The sequence below is a fragment of the Bos javanicus genome, chromosome 22 (genome assembly GCF_032452875.1).
Source record: "Bos javanicus breed banteng chromosome 22, ARS-OSU_banteng_1.0, whole genome shotgun sequence".
NCBI classification, from domain to species: domain Eukaryota; kingdom Metazoa; phylum Chordata; class Mammalia; order Artiodactyla; family Bovidae; genus Bos; species Bos javanicus.
The window spans coordinates 58,285,282-58,303,293 of NC_083889.1; the positions used below are offsets into that span (position 1 = coordinate 58,285,282).

Consider the following 18,012-nt stretch of genomic DNA (forward strand, 5'->3'; position numbering starts at 1 on the left):
GCCCTGCCCTTCTCTCCTCAATCTCTACCTTTTCCTCTGAGGAAAGACTTGCTCCTGCTTGACGAGAAGGAGCAGATCTCTGAAGGTGCAAGGTGCCAAGTGCCAGCATACCTTATTAGGTATGGCTTCGATGACAGGAGTTGGCTTTTTCCTGCAAAATGAAAGTCTGGATACAGTTTCTTTCAGAGGCTCTGCAGACTCTGAGAGGCCCAAGCTGTTTCCATCCTTCCGTCTGCCCTTGTCACCTTGTTGGCCTCTGGTTCTGTTGCCTTTGGGTCACAAGGTGGCTGCCTAAGCTCCTGCAATCATGCTTTCACACCACAGCATCCAAAGGAAAAAAATGGAAGTTGTGTTCTCGGGTCTCTCTTTATCAGCTGGGGTCCAGTGTTTTCCCCTCTGTGGTCAGAGGCGGCCAGCTGTGGTCAGGGGGCTGGACAGGCAGGCAGTGTGCCCTGTGTCCTGTGGCCATTTCTGTCACCACCATCGTGTGGTGGCCGGAGGTGGGATTTGAAGCAGGTTCTTGGGCTGCCTTGCTCTGGTGCCTGCTGCCCTGCTTCAGGCTGCTCTCGTCACACCGTACTGCTGTGCTAAGACTGAGTCTGACTGCCTGGGTCACTGCTCACCAGCTGGGGTACAGACAGTCCAGAACTGAGCTCTCCCTGCAGAGCCACCAGGTGGGCCAACAGGGGAGGCGGGGCTCAGATGGACTGAAGCTGGAGATGTTCAAGGCTCTCAGCTCTGCTTCCTGCTGTGACTTCAAACCCACCAACTAGGGACTGGCTGTGGGGTTTACGTGAAGCATTGCTCTGTACAGGCAAAAGGACCTCTCGGCCAGGCTCAGCATTTCAGGCCACAAGGACAGAAGCCCAAGTCAAGCCAGCTGAAAAACAAAAGGGAAGTCACTAGTTCATGGAAGCAACTGGTCCCGGGGTAGCGGGTTCAGGACCAGCGTGATCCAGGGCACAAATGATACTCCCAGGAAGCACGTCCACACACCCCTCCTCCTCTCTCCGCTTCTCAGCTCTGCCTTCCTGGTTAGACCACGTGGCTGTGAGATGCCCGTCTGTGGCTCTGCCCTCTGTAGCCCCTCCTGCTCCTCTGGTGGGAAATTACGGTTCTTGTTCTGAAAGTCACACGGCCAGGCCGTCTCCTCCTGTATTACGAATGTTACACGACTGTTAATACGGCTTCAGATAGTTGCCTTTCAGCAGCCTCTTAGTTCATAGTGAGCTGGTGGTCGTCTAAAGCGGTCGATATTTCTCGGTCTGTCGCCGAACCCCGAGGACTCCCTCTGATTGGTCCCGGCCTGCCTGAGTCACCAGCCCGGACTTGGCGGTGACCAGTGGGAACTGGAGAGTTGACTGGTGGCAAGTGGCAGTGAGGGCTGGCTGGGGCCCCTTTAGTTTCCATGGCTGGAGAAAGCCTCACCGCGGAATCCACGTTTGCAGAGCTTGGAGGCCACGCGGGTTGGCGGTAAACAGGGGCACAAAGAGAAGGGTGTCAGGCGTGGGAGAGGTCCGTGCTGGAGGAGTCCTCCTGGGCTGGGTGGGGCAGGGGCAGGGCGCTCCGAGGAGGAGGAGAAGGAGGTAGCATTTGCAGAGGCCCCAGGAGGGCTGGGCTGGGCAGGGCCGTGCGGGGATGAATGGAGGTGCATTCCTGGAGGAGGGCCGGTCACCGCAAGGTGGGGAAATCGTCCTGGGCTGCGTATTTCGCTGGGCGAGGGCTGCAATTTGGAGGGAGGGCAGTGGAGCTCAACACTGGCCAAGAGCTTTTGGTCTCAGCACTCAGCTGCCTCTCACAGTGCTGTGGGGGGTGACAGAGGCCCTCGGTCACTGCCTGCCCTCCCTCCCCAGAGGACCACTTCCTCCTCCAGGAAGTCCACCCCCAGATCATCCAGGCAGCCCCAAAGTCTGGGGTGGCCCAGGAGGCCAGCCCCGATAGTATCTGTTGGGTGTCATGAATCAGGAATTTTTTCTGGAGCGAGTTTCTCCTGAGGCCCCTCCCAGGCCTGGGAGCCCTGCCCTGGTAATTCCGGGCTCTGGGCAGCACCTGGTACATTGTTGGCACTTCCTGGGGGACCTGTCAGGGAGAGATTGATTTTTCTCCCTCCAGCGGTGCAGAAAATCCTTCCTACTACTCCAGACAGGTTTGGTTGCCGGGCTGGGGGACAGAGGAGCAGGTTAAAAGCGGCCCCGCCCCACCTGGTTCAGGAATGCCCCCTGCAGACCCCAGCTGCCGCCCCCCACACCTCCCAGGACAAGAAGTCCCCAGGTCTCGCGGCCCCTCCAGTGCTGGCCAGCGTGCTGGGGTCGCCTGGCTTTGCACGGAGCTGGGATCTGCTGCCCGTGACTCCCCTGCAGCTGGGGTACTGGTTCTGATCCCTGGACACACAGCCCCTCCCATTCACCCCACCCCAGGACAGGCCAGCAGAGTGTAGGGGGTGGTGCCCAGGACCCCAGAATCTGCCTTCTCTTGGCGGGGGGCGGGGGGAGCAGTTCCAGCTCTGTCAGCCTGGGCTCTGCAGCGCCCTCGTGTACGCGTGCTCTCTGGGTCTGTCCATCGGTGGCGGCATAGCCCAGTTCTGAAAGTCACATGGCCAGACTGTCTCCTCCTATGTTATGAACGTTTGACCTCTGTTAATATGGCTTCGGATGGTTGCCTTTTTAGCAGCCTCTTACTTCATAGTTAGCTGGTGGTCATCTTTCTCAGTCTCTCGTTTCCTGTGCTTTTATAATCTTTTTTTTTAATACCAAAAATGAGAGAGGTGGGTGTCCTACTTCTAGCTGTTTTCATCCACGTTTTGAGTCTTTGGAAGTGACTGGATCCTGACCGGGATCGTCTGCTGTGGTTGCTCAAGCTGACCGGGGCCAGATTTCAGATTTCTGCTCCTGGAGAGGCCCCCCCTTCCTGACCACTCACTGAGCCTGAAATGTCCCCATCATGCCCTCGACATGTGCCCTTCCCTGAGGCTGGCTCCTGGCCTGGCCCCTGGTCTCTGCACGGCCTCCATGTCCATCAGAGGCCCGTGAGTCACCCCGGGGCCCCACACCCTTCCCCACTGGGTGTCACCTCCCTTTCCCCCCACTGCCACTGCCTCCATCGGGGCCTCCAGCGTCTCCGGCCTGGGTGATGGGGACGGCCTCCCCGCCCTCCACTCTGCCTCTCTGACCTCATTTCCACCCTCTCTGGAGTCGTCTCTCAGGGGGTCAGCCAGACCTCATCCGTCACTGCAAGAAGGCCCCTTCCCAGAACCCCTGGGCCCTCAGGTCATCAGGAGTGCCCCTGCCCTGCGCGTGCAGCCCTGTCTCCTCCCACTCCTCCTGGGGGGTTATCCGCATGCCGCCCACCTCCGGGCCTTGGCATGTGCTGTTCCCTGGCTTTAACTGCCATTCCTCCATCTCCCCTAAGTTCGACTTTTTTAAACTTTTTATCGAAATATTGTTGCTTCACAGTGTTGGGTTAGTTTCAGGTATATAGCAGAATGACTCACCTAAACATACACGTTTCTATGTTTCAAATTCTTTTCCCACTTATTACAGAATCATGAGCAGAGTTCCCTGCTCTGTACAGGGCGGTCCTTGATAGTTTTATTTTTTTAATGTCAGGGCTTCTCGTGTGGCTCCGGTGGTAAAGAAAGAATCCACCTGCAGTGGGGGGCGTCCTGGGTTCCATCCCTGGGTCGGGAAGATCTTCTGGAGGAGAGCATGGCAACCCACTCCAGTATTCTTGCCTGGAGAATCCCGCAGACAGAGGAGCCTGGCGGGCTACCGTCCACGGGGTCGCAGAGACTCGGTATGTCTGAGCGACTAACACACGTATTTAGAGAAGATTTTAGTTTCTTTTCCTTTACATTTTTTTACATTCTCTCAGGTGCCACAGAAACTTTTTAATATTGTTCCAAGCTTGAATTTTCTTTTAAAATTTATTTTGTATTGGAGTACAGCCGGTTAACAATGTTGTTGTTAGTTTCAGGTGTACTGAAGAGCGACTCAGTTATACATACATTCATTCTTTTTTCAGACTCTTTCCCCATTTGGGTTATTACAGAATATCGAGCAGAGTTCCCCGAGCTATACAGTAGGGCCTTGCTGGTTAATCTGTTTTAAATACAGCAGCGTGTCCGTGTCCGCCCCGGGCGCCCAGCCCGCCCCTCCCCGCCCCTTCCTCGTCGGTATCCGTCCGTCCTTTCTGTTTCTGTTTTGTGAATAAGCTCGTTTGTGTCACTTTGTAGATTCCACATATAAGCAGCGTCGTATGTGCCTGTCTTTCTCGGTCGGTCTTCACTTAGTATGATAATCTCCAGGTGCATCCACGTTGCTGCAAATAGCGTGATTTCATTTTTTATGGCCGAGTAGTATTCCTAAAGGGAATCAGTCCTGGATATTCACTGGAAGGACTGATGTTGAAGGTGAAACTCCAATCCTTTGGCCACCTGATGGAGAAAGCTGACTCATTTGAAAAGAATTTGTTGCTGGGAAAGATTGAGGGTGGGAGGAGAAGGGGACGACAGAGGAGGAGACGGCTGGATGGCATCACCGACTCGATGGACATGAGTCTGAGTGAACTCCGGGAGTTGGTGATGGACAGGGAGGCCTGGCGTGCTGCGATTCATGGGATCGCAAAGAGTCGGACACGACTGAGCGACTGAAGTATTCCATTGTGTATATGTACCCCATGTTTTTTATCCATTCAACTGTTGGTGGACGTCTCGGCTGGTTCCGTGTCCTGGCTGCGTTTAGTGCTGCCATGGACACTGGGGTGCGTGTCTTCTGGAATTACGGTTTTCTCCAGATATACTCCCAGTAGTGGGACGCTGCATCATAGGGTAGTTCTATTTTGAGTAGCTCAAGGAACCCCCATATTTTTTCCATAGTGGATGTACCAATTTACATTCCCACCAGCAGTGTGGGAGGGTTCCCTTCTGTCCACACCCTCTCCAGCATTTATTGTCTGTAGACTTTTTGATGATGGTCATTCTGACTGGTGTGAGGTGATATCACACTGTAGTTTTGATTGGCATTTCTCTTAATAATCATCCGTGCTGCGCATCTTTTCATGTGCCTCTTGGCCATCTGTGTGTTTTCCTTGGAGAAAGGTCTATTTAGGTTCCTCTGCCCAGTTTTGGATGGGACCGGTGGTTGTTTTATTTAATATTGAAGCCCCTGAGCTGTTAGTAAATTCTGGAAATGGATCCCTTGTCAGTTGCATTGTTTGCAAGTATTTTGTCCCATTCTGTGGGTTGTCCTTTTGTTTTGTTTTGTTTTTTAATTTCATTGGCTATGGTTGCTTTCCAGTGTTGTGTTAATTTCTACTGCACACCAAGGGGAATCCGTTCCACGCATACACACATCCTTCCTGCTCTGGACCTCCTTCCCGTTTAGGTCACCACAGGGCACGGAGTAGACGCCCCTGTGCTGCACAGCAGGTCGAGTCAGTCATCTGCGTTACCCACAGTGGTGCGTATTCGTCAGCTCCAATCTCCCAGTTCACCCCTCCCCATCTTATCCGCTTGGTATCCATTCATTTGTTCTACATCTGTGTCTTTATCTCTGCTTTGCAAATAAGTTCATGCGAACCACCTTTCTACCTTCTGCCTATAGATGACAGTATACGAGTTTTTCTTCACTCTGTACGACAGTCCTAGGTCCATCCATGTCTTTGCAAACAGCACGATTTTGTCCCTTTTTATGGCTGAGTAATATTCCATTGTGCATACGTGCCACATCTTCTTTATCCATTCCTTTGTTGATGGATACTTAGGTTGCCTCCATGCCCTGCCCATGGTAAGTAGAGCTGCAGTGAAGACTGGGATGCCTGGTCTCTTGGGTTTATGGTTTTCTCCGGCCATACGCCCAGGAGCAGGACTGCTGGGTCATATGGCAAATTCTATTTTTAGTTTGTCAAGGAGCCTCCACACTGTTCTCCACAGTGGACGCACTCCCGTTCCTACCCACAGTGTGGGAGGGTTCTCTCTTCTCCACACCCTCTCCAGGAATTCCTGTAGGTTTCTTGGATGATGGCCATTCTGACCCATGTGAGGTAATAAGACCTCCTTGTAGTTTTAATTTGCATTTCCCTGTGTCTTTTCATTTTGTTCATGATTTCCTTTGCTGTGCAAGAGCTTTTGAGTCTAACTTGGTCTCATTGGTTTTCTTTCCGTTACTCTAGGAGATGGGTCCAGAAAGATATGGCTGCAATTTATGTCAAAGAGTGTTCTACTTCTGTTTTCCTCTAAGGCTTTTATAGTATCCAGTCTGTCATTTAGATCTTTAATCCATTTTAGGCTTACTTTTGTGCGTGGTGTTAGAGAGTGTTCTGTGTTCATTTTTTCCATGTTGCTGTCCTCCCGGAACCGTTCACTGAGGGGACTGTCTCTCCTCCTCTTTTTATTTTTTATCTTCTCCTCTGTGTCGTCTTGAGTTGGGCGGGTTCTCGCGTGTCCTGCCTGGTTTCTGGTCCTTGCTGCGCAGGGCAGCTCCTCCCGGGTCAAGTTTCGTTTGCTGTCTGTCTCCCTCCTTCACAGCACTCTCCGACTTCGATCTGGGGGCGGTATTAATTCCAGGGCTGCTCCGTCTGGGTCCTCAGGCTCAGAGAAGGCAGGACGGCCCGTGTCTGTCTCACGGAACCCCCGGGGCCTCCGCAGCAGAGGTGAGCAGGTGCTCGGTGCACGACGAGTGAGGACTGAGGAATGCACACGGGAGCAGATGCACAGCGAATCCTCCTCTTCCTCCGCGGCTGGTCGACACCTACTCCGTGCTAGGTTCTCTGCCCGAGGCTGGGGGTGGAGGGCCGTGTCCTGGCCCCAGCCCCCCCAGGAGTGTCACAGCCTAGTGGGGGGGTCTCCTCATTCTCGTAGCCCCAGGAGCAGAGGCTGAGATGGAGTTCGGTCCAAGCTGTTCATGAGGAATCAGTGAAGGGGGGTCCCAGGTGGCTCAGTAGTAAAGAATCTGCCTGCCAATGCAGGAGACGCGGGTTTGATCCCTGGGTTGGGAAGATCCCTTGGAGGAGGAAATGGCAACCCATTCCAGTATCCTTGCCTGGAGAATCCCACAGACAGAGGGGCCTGGCGGGCTCCAGTCCATGGGGTCATGAAAAGTCAGACATAAGTGAGTGCGCACACACAGGGAGGGTGGGGAGGAACAGGGTGGGGCACGAGTGTGCCTGCAGCGCCTCGGTGGGAGTGCCAGAGCAGGTACCGCCCGTCAGAGCGGCCAGACCGTGGGACCCCCAGCTTTCTCTGTCCCCGGCTGTGGGGAAGGCGGCAGGTATGTGGGGCTGGGACGGATGCTGCAGTGTCTCACAGCTGGAGGCTGCCTGGTCCTGTGGTGTGCTGCAGCTGGCTCCTGGCACTCACAAGACCCCGTATTAAATACTGGAGATATGCAAGCTGATTGCTAAACCACTGGGAGCTTCAAATTGGCCATGGTGGGAGCAATTATCCCACACTGGGCTTTTTCTTCTCTTGGGAGCCGGTTTACCAGCACACCGCTACAGGCAGGGGGTCTGGGTGGCATGGCTCCATGTCCACCGCAGGGAGCTGCTGGCCTGACGCCAGAGGCTATTAATAACTGGCACACAGTCAGCAGGGGGACAAAGTGAAAATTACCCAACAGCCCAGGACAGGGGTGGAAACCATGGGGGAGTCCGTGACTGCCCTGGCAATCAGGGAAGGCTCTGTGGAGGAGGTTATGCTTTTCCGAACTGGTAGAATATTCAGATGGCGCCAAGAACAATCCTATGGCAAGGAAGGTACCAGGTATCCTCTCCGGAGGCAGCCCCTCCTCCCAGCGTCTCCTGCTGCTCGGGGCGCGCACTCTGTGCTCTCAAGCCCACACACACACAGTCTATCTCGTGCAAACAACGCGTGCTCCGCATGCTTTGCACACCCCTGCTCTCTCCGCTGGTGCATCTCACTGGGAAGCACAGGGCAGCCTCGTCCTCTGGCAGTTCAGGACATTCCAGTTTATCGATGCCCCGTGATTCGCAGAACCGGTCCCATTGGTGGATCCCGAGAGCGCTTCAGCCTTTTGATATCTCAGATAACGCCTCTCTGAGGCTGTCATTTTACACATGCATGCGCCTACCCCGGAGGGTACATATTCTGTGGTGGAATTGTTGGGTCGAGCCTCTGTAAAGGCAGTAAAGATTGGCCTTCCAGATAAGGGCCGGCAGGTGCAGAGCCCAGAGGTGGAGGGAGGGGAGAGCGCGTGGGCTGGGAGTTGAGGGGCAGCTCATGCCCGGGCCTGCTGCGAGGAACCAGGGTGTAGCACTGGGTCAGGGCCGGGTGGCCGACACGCTCTGACTCAGAAACCCAGGACGGTTTTAACCAGAGAGCCTGAGGCCAACGGCTGGTGGCTGGGCGGATGGAGTGCCACACGGCCCCACAGGGAGTATTATTCAGCCGTGAAAAGGAATGGGGTGCTGACCGCTGTGGCAATGGGGTGAACTCTGAAAGCTTTGTGCTGAGTGCAGGGAACCGGACACACAAAAGGCCACACACTGTATGAGCCCGTTTATGCAAAATGTCCGGAACAGGCAAAAAAAAAAATCTATAAAGAGAGAAAGCAGATGAGCAGTTGCCAGGGCCCGAGAGGGGGAGAAATTGGACTGACTGCTGCTGCGCAGCATGGGCTTTCTCTCGGGTGATGAAGCGCTCTGCACTTAGCGGTGACGGCTGCACACGACATGTACTAAAGCTGCTGACGCGCACACGTTCAGGAGGGTGGACTCTGTGGCTTGTGCATTACACTGCAGGAAAGAGAGGCGAACAGAATAGAGGACAGAGGCAAGGGAGCCCGAGGGAGGGTGCAGCTCCCTGGGGCTGGCAGCAGGGGGGCCGTTACTCCTCAGGCCGGATGGGCCAGGGGGTCGGGCTGCTGGAGCCCAGTGGGCGCGCAGAGCACATGGGAGCTGTGACCTGTGACCTTGGTGAGGGGGATGCGGCCACCCCGTGGAGCCGGTGGGGAGGAGCGGGAGGAATGAGAATCAGGACTTGGCTCTGCCCCCGGGGCTCCCTCCGGGGCCTCCACTGGCCAGAGCCTCTGCATTCATCCCGAGGCAGCTGTGCTCGGAGCCAGACCACTCGCCCCTAGGAGTGAGAGCCAGCTCAGGGGTGCAGCCTTCTGGGCCAGTTTCCTGGGGGTGGGGTGGGGGAGGCGGAGGGTGGGGAGTGCTCCGGACAGATGTATGGAGGAGATGCAGCCTGCACTGTGGTCTTGAGTCCCTTTCCTTCTCTGAGCCTGTTTCCTCACCTGTGAAATGGGATGGACGTGCCCATCTCTCAGTGGGTGTCAGACCCCTGAAAACGCTTTGGGTTGAAGAGCAGTACTGGTACGAGGTCGGGATTCTTAGAGTCAGAAGCAGCCTTGGGAATCATTTACTTCAAACCCTTGACTTTGAAATGGGGAAACCCAGGTCCAGGGAGGCCCCGTCAGCAGCAGAATCAACCACGTCTGGACTCCAGCGACTCTCCCTGAGTACAGCCTCTTGCCTGGGGGTTTTTAAAGACCATGTTTCAGACAAGTTTTAGGTCCACAGTGCAATTGAGCAGAAGGTGCAGAGTTTTCCCAGATGCCCCTGGAGTCTCACACACACTGTCTCCCGGGACTGGAGTGAGTGGTGCCTTTGTTACAGCCAATGAGCGGACTTTAAACAATCATAAATCCTGCTCCTGGCCGCCACTGGCTGTCCTGTCCTCACACAATAAGACCCCGTCTCGCAGCCCAGGGAGACAGGCAGACTGAAGGTCATGGGGTGGCCTGGATGGACTCCTGGAACAGGAAGGGGACAGAAGGTCCCAACCCAGGGGATCCGAATGAAGTACGGACTTCACTGAGTAAGCGGATATTAGAAGAAGAGAGTGGCTCAGTCGTGTCTGACTCTTTGTGACCCCCAAGACATACAGTCCATGGAATTCTCCAGGCCAGAACACTGGAGTGGGTAGCCGTTCCCTTCTCCAGGGGATCTTCCCAACCCAGGGATCGAACCCAGGTCTCCCGCAGTGCAGGCGGATTCTTTACCAGCTGAGCCGCCAGGGACGCCCTTAGCTCGTTCATTAATTTACCGTGCTGATAAGTGTACGTTATGCTGAGCAGAGGTGTTAGGCGCAGGCAAAACGGGCGAAGGATGCACTGGGGCCTCTGTGCTTTCTCCACACTTGCCCAGCGAATGTGGAGCTTCTTGGCGCTTCTCCCCTCCCTCCCATCCACCCCGCATGCAGCCCTCTGGGTCACCGCAGGGCACCGAGCTGAGCTCTCCGTGCTGCACGGCACCTGCTTTGCACACGGCCGTGTGTACACGTCAGTGCTGCTCTCGCAGCTCGTCCCACCCCGCCCCTGCCCCACTGTGTGCACGAGTCCGTCCTTTCCAGCTGCATGTCTGTTCCTGCCCTGCCGTAGGGCTTCATCGCCGTTTTTCTAGATTCTACATATGTGTGTAAACGTGTGTTTTTCTGACTGACTTCACTCTGCGACAGGCTCCAGGTTCACCCACATCACCTGGTATACATATGGCTGATGGACGATGCTGTACACCAGGAATACACATCATATGCCACTAAAAACAGAAAAACCAAGCCACTGCTCCTGAGCATGGTCAGCAGAGCCTGTGGGAGGCCCCCTCCTGGGCTCCGCGCAGCCCTGGCCCTGTTCAGCGGAAGCCTCGGGCCCTCTGCCCTCCGGCCGCTGGCCCCAGTGTCCGTCCCATAAGGGGCCTGTGCTGCCCCACCCCGGCCTGCCCTGGGCCTCTGCTTCTGCTGGAGCATCCCCTCCTTCAGAGAGGATGTCCCGCCCGGCGGTGTCACGCGGCTGCCTGCCTCCCACCCCCACACTCCGCACCCTTGACCCAGCTCCACCATCTTCGTCTGGCTTATTCTCTTATTTGAGGCAGGTGCCTGCGCCCTGCTTCCCCACGGGCTCTTTGCAAGGGCGCAGGTTCTGTGGCTCAACGTTACTCACCAGGTGAGTCCCCGGTCCTCACCTGGAGCCACTTCCATGAAGGCCAGTCCCTGCCCTGCCTGACCGGCGGTGACAGGTGGGGTGAGGGGCAGGAGCAGAACTCAGAGGGCCTTGCAATCTGCTTTCTCAGTGGCCTTTCCTTCCATCTCGAGAGGTCTCTGCATCAAGAATGCCAATGTGGCATCGCCCGGGCAGTCTCATGGGCCCGGTCGTTAAGCCAGGAAGGACCCAGAAGTGCAGCCATGGGCAGAAATACTGACAGTGGTCCACTCAGGCGGCTCCAGGCCCCCACTGCCCCTCCCCGGGGCCCCTGACCTTCCCTCCATCGGCGATGCAGGGCCCCTAGGACCCTGGAAGCTCGGGATGGGTGCTTGAGCCTGGGGTACCAGCTGTGCCAGGGTGTGAAGGCACTTGTTGCTGATTTCTCTCTGGACATCTCCTGAGTGCACCGGCCACGGGCCAGGCCCTGGGGAAGGTGCACGGACCCGTGACTGCCTGACCCAGAACTGCAGCCCAGGCCCCAAGTGGGAGGGCCCCGGAAGGCCCCCCGCCCCAGGCAGCTCGGATGCTGGCAGCCAAGCCTGGCTTTGTCCCACATGCATTTCCTCTGCTCGCGCCCCCTTGCCTGGGGGAGAGGGCTCGGTGCCCGTCCGAGTGACCAGTCCTGGCCAGCGCGGCTGTGATTCCGCCCAGCTTAATGCGGACTTAATGTGATCACCGAGCTCTCAAAATGCAGAGTCTGCAGGGTTAATTAGCGGGCTGGGTGTCATGCGATCAGGGGCCCATGCAAGTGCTGCCAGGGCCGCAGGTCATGGTGGTCCCGGAGGAGGAGGGAGGCGGTGAGCTGGAGGCGGCCGCCGGGGCGTCTGGCCCTGGCGCTGGGGCTCGCCGCCTGGGGGGCCGCCACCAGGGACACACTCGGTGTCACCCAGTGCTTCCTCACAACCGGCCAAGAACTTGTTTCTTTTTAAAGCCAACTTAGTTACAGTCTACTGCACACACCGTGCGTGGCCCTCACCCAAAGGGCGCAGTTCAGCACTGTTTGATATCGTCACACGTGTGCACAGCCACCCACAGTCAGCTTACCTGCAGAAGAGCCCTGCACCCTCCAGCACTCGCCCCCCACTTCTCGGGCCTGCCTCCTGTCTGCACAGCGCTGCCTCTCCCGGACGTCGCCGGTAAACGCGATGAGACCAGACCTGGTCCTGTGGGTCTGGCTTCGGTCACAGCGCCGCGTAATCAGGGTGCTCTGTGGCAGGGTTGGCACCCCATCCCTTTTCATGGGTGATACTCTGCGTGCGGGCGGCCCACGTTTTCTCTCTCCACCCGTCGGTGCTCGTCTGGGTCGTTTCCACTTTGGGGCTGTTGTAAAGGGTGTTGCTGTAAACGTTGTTTAATCCATTTTTTACATGGATGTGTGTGTGCAGGCTTCCCTTCTGTTCAGTATATTGACTCGCCGGGTTACCTCCTCCTGAAGGCTGAGCATCTGGGGTCAACAGGACCCTGGACACGGGCCCATCCCTGGAGATGGGGATCTGATCTGGTCACCTCTCTGGCCCCAGCACCCACAAAGGCCCAGCCCAGAGAGAGAACTAATGGCGACTTTTGGAACATCTGATTCTCTTCCAGCCACACCCCCCTGCAACTTTTGCCACAAAAGATCGAATTGTCTTCACTCCATGTTTACTGAAGGCAGCTGAGGCTCAGAGTGGGAGTGACAATCCCAAGGTCACACAGCAAATAAGCAGCCACCAACCACTTGACTCACACTCCTCGGCAATAAGACCCTGGCCTCCGAACACCGCACAGACCAGCTCTAGGAGGTAGCTGACCCTTAGCTTTTGCCTTGTTAAGTGGAATCATGAAGTAAGACACCACCTATAAAAGCATGGACCCAGGTGTGCACAGGTGATGAACAGATTTCTCGTTATCCTTGCTCTAACATCTTACAGAAAAACTGAAATGACCTCTGTGGCCAACCCAACACCTAAGGAGAATTGCTGGTGTCTCGGGGTGCCCGAGCAGCTCCAGAAGAGCGCCCCAGACTGGGCGGCACGGGAGCAAAACAACAGAAACGTGCTTCTCCCAGTTCTGGGAGCAGGGGGCCCAAGGTGCGGCTTGTGCCCTGGTGAGGACCCGCTTCCTGGCTCTCAGCCGGGACCTTCTCTCGGTCCTCCTGGGCTGGAAGGGGCTCTCTGGAGCTTCCTTCACGAGGCACCAAGAGCATTCATGAGGGCTTCATTTGTGACTGACGACCCTCCCAAAGGATCCCCACTACCCTCCCTTTGGGGGCTAGGATTTCAGCCTGTGAGATGAGGGGTGGGGAGCACGGTCCCGGGTCATTCGGTAGCCGTGTGTTTAACACAGAGGAGCTGCCAGCCTGTCTCTGGGGGCTCACCTGCTCACATCCCCCCAGCAGCACACGAGGCCACACTTCTCCACATCCTGCTGCAACGGCGGCCCTCTCTTTCCTCTCGCGCACCCCGGTGGGTGGTGCGTGCTGTCTCACCGCGGTGCTGATCCGTGTTTTCCCGGAGCTACTGACGTGCATTCTCTCTCCCTGTGCTTGTGGGCTCCTGCGCCCGTTGCATTTTTATAAATTGCAAGCGCAGCTCATGTACAAAAAGAGCTCTCAGATCGTCCACAAGGATTTAAAGGAATAAAGAGAAAGCGCCCATATCAAGGAACAGAACGCTGCCAGGACCCCAGGAGCCCCTGGGTGACCCTAGCCAGCTGTGCCGCGCCTCCCACCCCAGGGATACCCTGTCTCGGTATACCTGTGACTCTCCTTTCTCTCCAGTCCATTCTGCCGCCTTTGGACGTGATACGCACGCAGTCATTCCGCGCAGCGCTCCCATGGCTGCCCCCTTCCCTCCCCATTGTGTTCCGAGGTTGACCTCTGCTGCTCTGGCTGTTCAAGGTCCCTGTCCTCGAGGGCCCCGTTGAGCCCACTCACCTCCGTTTATCCGTCTTACCATGGACGGACATCAGATCGTGCCCACAAAGCCGTCACAAACACTGCTGGCAGGAACATCCCTGAACCTGTTTCCGGGCATGTGATTTCCAGGGCAAGCGCCTCGGAGGGAACCACTTCCAAGCCAGGTGCTCCGCGTCCTCACCCCTGCTCAGTGTCAGAACCTGTTCTGAATGCCCCTCACCCCAGGCATCCGTGTGGGAGGCTCTGATGCTCTAAGATCCACCAGCCAGGGCATCAGGCCCCAGAAACGCGTGCTGAACTCTGCCCCCAACACACACGACACCTGCTTTTTAGGCCAACACGGAAAGGTGACACCTGGGGACTGTCTGCTCACTGATGACCACAAGGGACATCTGCGTGACTTGGGGGGCTGCTCCCCCCACCAGCTGCACCATGTGGGGATCACACAACAGGTGTCCTGGAAGCAGGCGTTCAGCTGAGTCCCAGGACACTCTGGTGCCCTGGCCTCGCTGGCGTGTTTAAGTACAGACACTGTGGGTTTCCTTCCTGTTGAGTATCGTGACCAATCACCTCTTGGACTCGGAGCGTCTGGGGCCAAGAGGACCCTGCACACAGGCCTGTCCTTGGAGACAGGGATCTGACCTGGTCACCTCTGTGTCCCCAGCACCCACACAGGCCCAGCCCAGAGGCAGAACTAATGGCTACTTTTGGAACATCAGGTTCTATCCCGGCCCCCTTAACTTTTGTCAGAGAAGATGCTCCCGTCACTCCATGTTCACTGAAGGCAGCTGAGGCTCAGAGAGGGGGATTGACAACCCCAAGATCACACAGCAAGTATTCAGCCACCAAGCACTTGACTCGCACCCCTCGACAACAAGACTCTGGCCTCCGAACACCTCACAGACCCGCTCTGGGAGTCAGCCGAGCCTTGGTTTTTGCCTCGTTAAATGGAATCCTACTAACCCCAGAGTTAAATAAGACGCCAGTGCACGGGCTCTCCTGGTGGCTTGGTGGTAAGGAGTCCACCTGCCAGTGCAGGAGACGCAGTTTGACCCCTGGGTCGGGAAGATGCCCTGGAGAAGGGAATGGCGACCCACTCCAGTCTTCTTGCCTGGAGAATCGCATGGACAGAGGAGCCTGGCGGGCTGCGGTCTATGGGGTTGCAAAGCGTCGGATACAACTTAGCAGCGAAACAAGAACATAAACGCATGGACCCAGAGTGTGCCCAGGCCACTCCCTCCCTCCCGCACTCAGCCTGTCGCTGTCACAGGCAAAGGCAGCCGGGCAGTGTGGATGAAGGACCGCTCACACGCTCACACGCAGTGACCCAGAAACGGCGCCCACCAGCACGTGCCCATCCCGTGCCTGGCGCACAGCAGCGAGGGCCTGTTAGGATGACATCAGGCTGAAGATGGCCTGGAAGGAGGAGACACTGTGACCCCAAAGATGCCTCTTCATGCACAGAGTTTAAATCAATTTACAACAGAAAGAAAGGAGGGAGGGAAGGAGACAAAAACTGGAAAAAAAAAAACTCAACCTAGATAGCAATATAAATATCCTGTCCTGTGGGGGGTTTGGTAAACGTTGTCTTCTTTAATTGTTGGGCTATTCCAAGAGCTGCCTCATTGGAAGAGGCCCTGATGCTGGGAAAGATTGAGGTCAGGAGGGGAAGGAGGTGACGGAGGATGAGACTGTGGGATGGCATCACCGACTCGACGGACGTGAGTTTGAACAAACTCCGGGAGATGGGGAAGGACAGGGAGGCCTGCTGCGCTGCAGTCCATGGAGTCGCAGAGAGTCGCTCAGACGTGTCCACAGCGGGGCCAGCAAAATCCAGGCCATGGGCCATCTCGGCCCATTTCTGAAAATAAAGATGGCACGGAGCCCAGTCGTTAGCTTTCCTTTCCTGGGACTTTCTGTCACTGCCGTCACGTAGTAGGTCCTCTTTTGTGCCCGGCTTCTTCCGTGCCACGTTGTGTCTTAGATAGCTGAGCTTCCTGTGTGTCTCAGAAGTCCGCCCTCTCTCCTTTCTGACCAGCATCTCACTGGAGGGTTATAATGAAGTACAGCCGTCGCCCTGGTTCTGCACATGGGGAAACAAGCAAGCTGCCTGAGGGCGCTCAGCAGGCTCATGTTAGATCTGGGACTTAAACCAGTCCTTACGGCTCCAGGGAACAGTAAGGACGGGGGCAAGCCGAGGGCTGCCAGCCCGGGAGGGAGGCGGAGGCTGGCACAGCTCCGTGTATCACTGCCCGGGTGGCCGAGCTGGTCGAGGTGAGCCAGACGCCGCTGGACCGCCGTGCTGGCCTCTGTGGCCAGCTCCCACGCCAGCAGGTCAGCGCCCAGCTGCTCTGGTTATGAATAATTTCGAGCATCACTCCGGAGTTGCCGGGTACCTGTTCTGTTGGCCTGGCAGAACACCTCGCAGCCTGCCTTTGAAAGTCTCCTCCTGGCTTTCAAACGTTGGTTCTGAACGTTGGTTGTGGTTAAGACGGGCCTGCGTGGATCTAAGCAGCGGCATGAGGCCCCCTCGGGGTTGGGAGCAGGGAGAGCAGGTGAGTCCTGGGGAGGCTTTGCATCCAGGTTTGAGCTTCCGGCACCAGAAAGATAGTAAGCGAAAGTGGAAGTGGCTCAGTCGCGTTCGCCTCTTTGCGACTGCATGGACTATACAGTCCATGGGATTTTCCAGGCCAGAATACTGGAGTGCATAGCCTTGCCTTCTCCAGGGGATCTTCCCAACCCCAGGATCGAACCCAGGTCTCCCACATTGCAGGCAGATTCTTTACCAGCTGAGCCAGCAGGGTAGCCTCCCGGAAAGAAAAGCACAGGCCAAACCCGCCAGGCGGGGCGGCAGGGCGGGTGGGGGGTGGCCCCGGGGCGCCCCGCGGCCCTGCCGTGACAAGCTGTGCTCTCCCCACCGCCCCCACAGATCCTGGAGGAAAACATGAAGCTGGAGTGCAAGTGCCACGGCGTGTCGGGCTCCTGCACGACGAAGACCTGCTGGACCACGCTGCCGCAGTTCCGCGAGCTGGGCTACGTGCTCAAGGACAAGTACAACGAGGCGGTCCACGTGGAGCCCGTGCGCGCCAGCCGCAACAAGCGGCCCGCCTTCCTCAAGATCAAGAAGCCGCTGTCCTACCGCAAGCCCATGGACACTGAGCTGGTGTACATCGAGAAGTCGCCCAGCTACTGCGAGGAGGACCCGGCGACGGGCAGCGTGGGCACGCAGGGCCGCGCCTGCAACAAGACGGCGCCCCAGGCCAGCGGCTGCGACCTCATGTGCTGCGGCCGCGGCTACAACACCCACCAGTACGCCCGCGTGTGGCAGTGCAACTGCAAGTTCCACTGGTGCTGCTACGTCAAGTGTAACACGTGCAGCGAGCGCACCGAGGTCTACACGTGCAAATGAGCGGCGGGCCCGGCCACGCGCGGCGGGCGGCGGAGGGCCTGCGCGTGAGCGGCGGGCGGCGGAGGGCCTGCGCGCTCCCGCGGCCCGGCCGCAACCTCCACAGCTTCCCGCCCCAACCTCCACAGCGCTGCTGAGCTTGTCTTGTCTGCTGGCATGCGGGGCGGGGCGGGGGGGGCACCCTGACGGTGGGGAGGGGGGCGGGGGACCCCTCCCGGGCCCCAAGACGTCATCCACGCCCCACCCAGACGCCGCCTTCTGCCGGAGCGGAGCCTGAAACACCAGACCCCGGGGGCCTCAACAGTAATAGCAATATTTAACAATTTATTCTGATATTAAATAATATTAATTTATTTAATTAAACAAGAACCCTTCCACCTCCTCGGGATCCGTTTTCTGCAATCATCGTGGACCGCTGGCTTTCCCTGTGGGATGTTCTGCTGCTAGGACGAGGAGTGGAGTAGAACTGTGCGTAGTGATTCTTCAGGCAGATCTTTTTCCTAGCTGATTTCGCGAAGACCCCCTTGCAGCACTAGATGTTCAAGCGCAAGGGCAGACATCCTTTCTACGTATATAGATACACACACACACACACACATTTTTTTTTGCTGTTTGCTGCTAATTCTCCAGAGATTTAAGCTGGTCTGGAATTGGGAGACGTTTTCTAGAATACAGTTCCCAGCCTGTAGTCCTCCCCAGCTCAAATCTCCCCA

The 18,012-nt window shown here is 56.9% G+C and overlaps 1 protein-coding gene across 1 annotated transcript in view; it reads left to right on the forward strand.

Moving 5' to 3' along the window:
- The window catches only part of WNT7A (Wnt family member 7A), a 63,271-nt gene extending 45,966 nt beyond the window's left edge, over nucleotides 1-17,305 (forward strand). Inside the window, exon 4 of the mRNA XM_061397238.1 lies at nucleotides 16,823-17,305. Within this exon, the coding sequence (XP_061253222.1) occupies nucleotides 16,823-17,302 (480 nt within the window). The 3' untranslated portion in view covers nucleotides 17,303-17,305. The remainder of the gene's footprint in view (nucleotides 1-16,822) is intronic.
- Nucleotides 17,306-18,012: the final 707 nt, after the last annotated feature.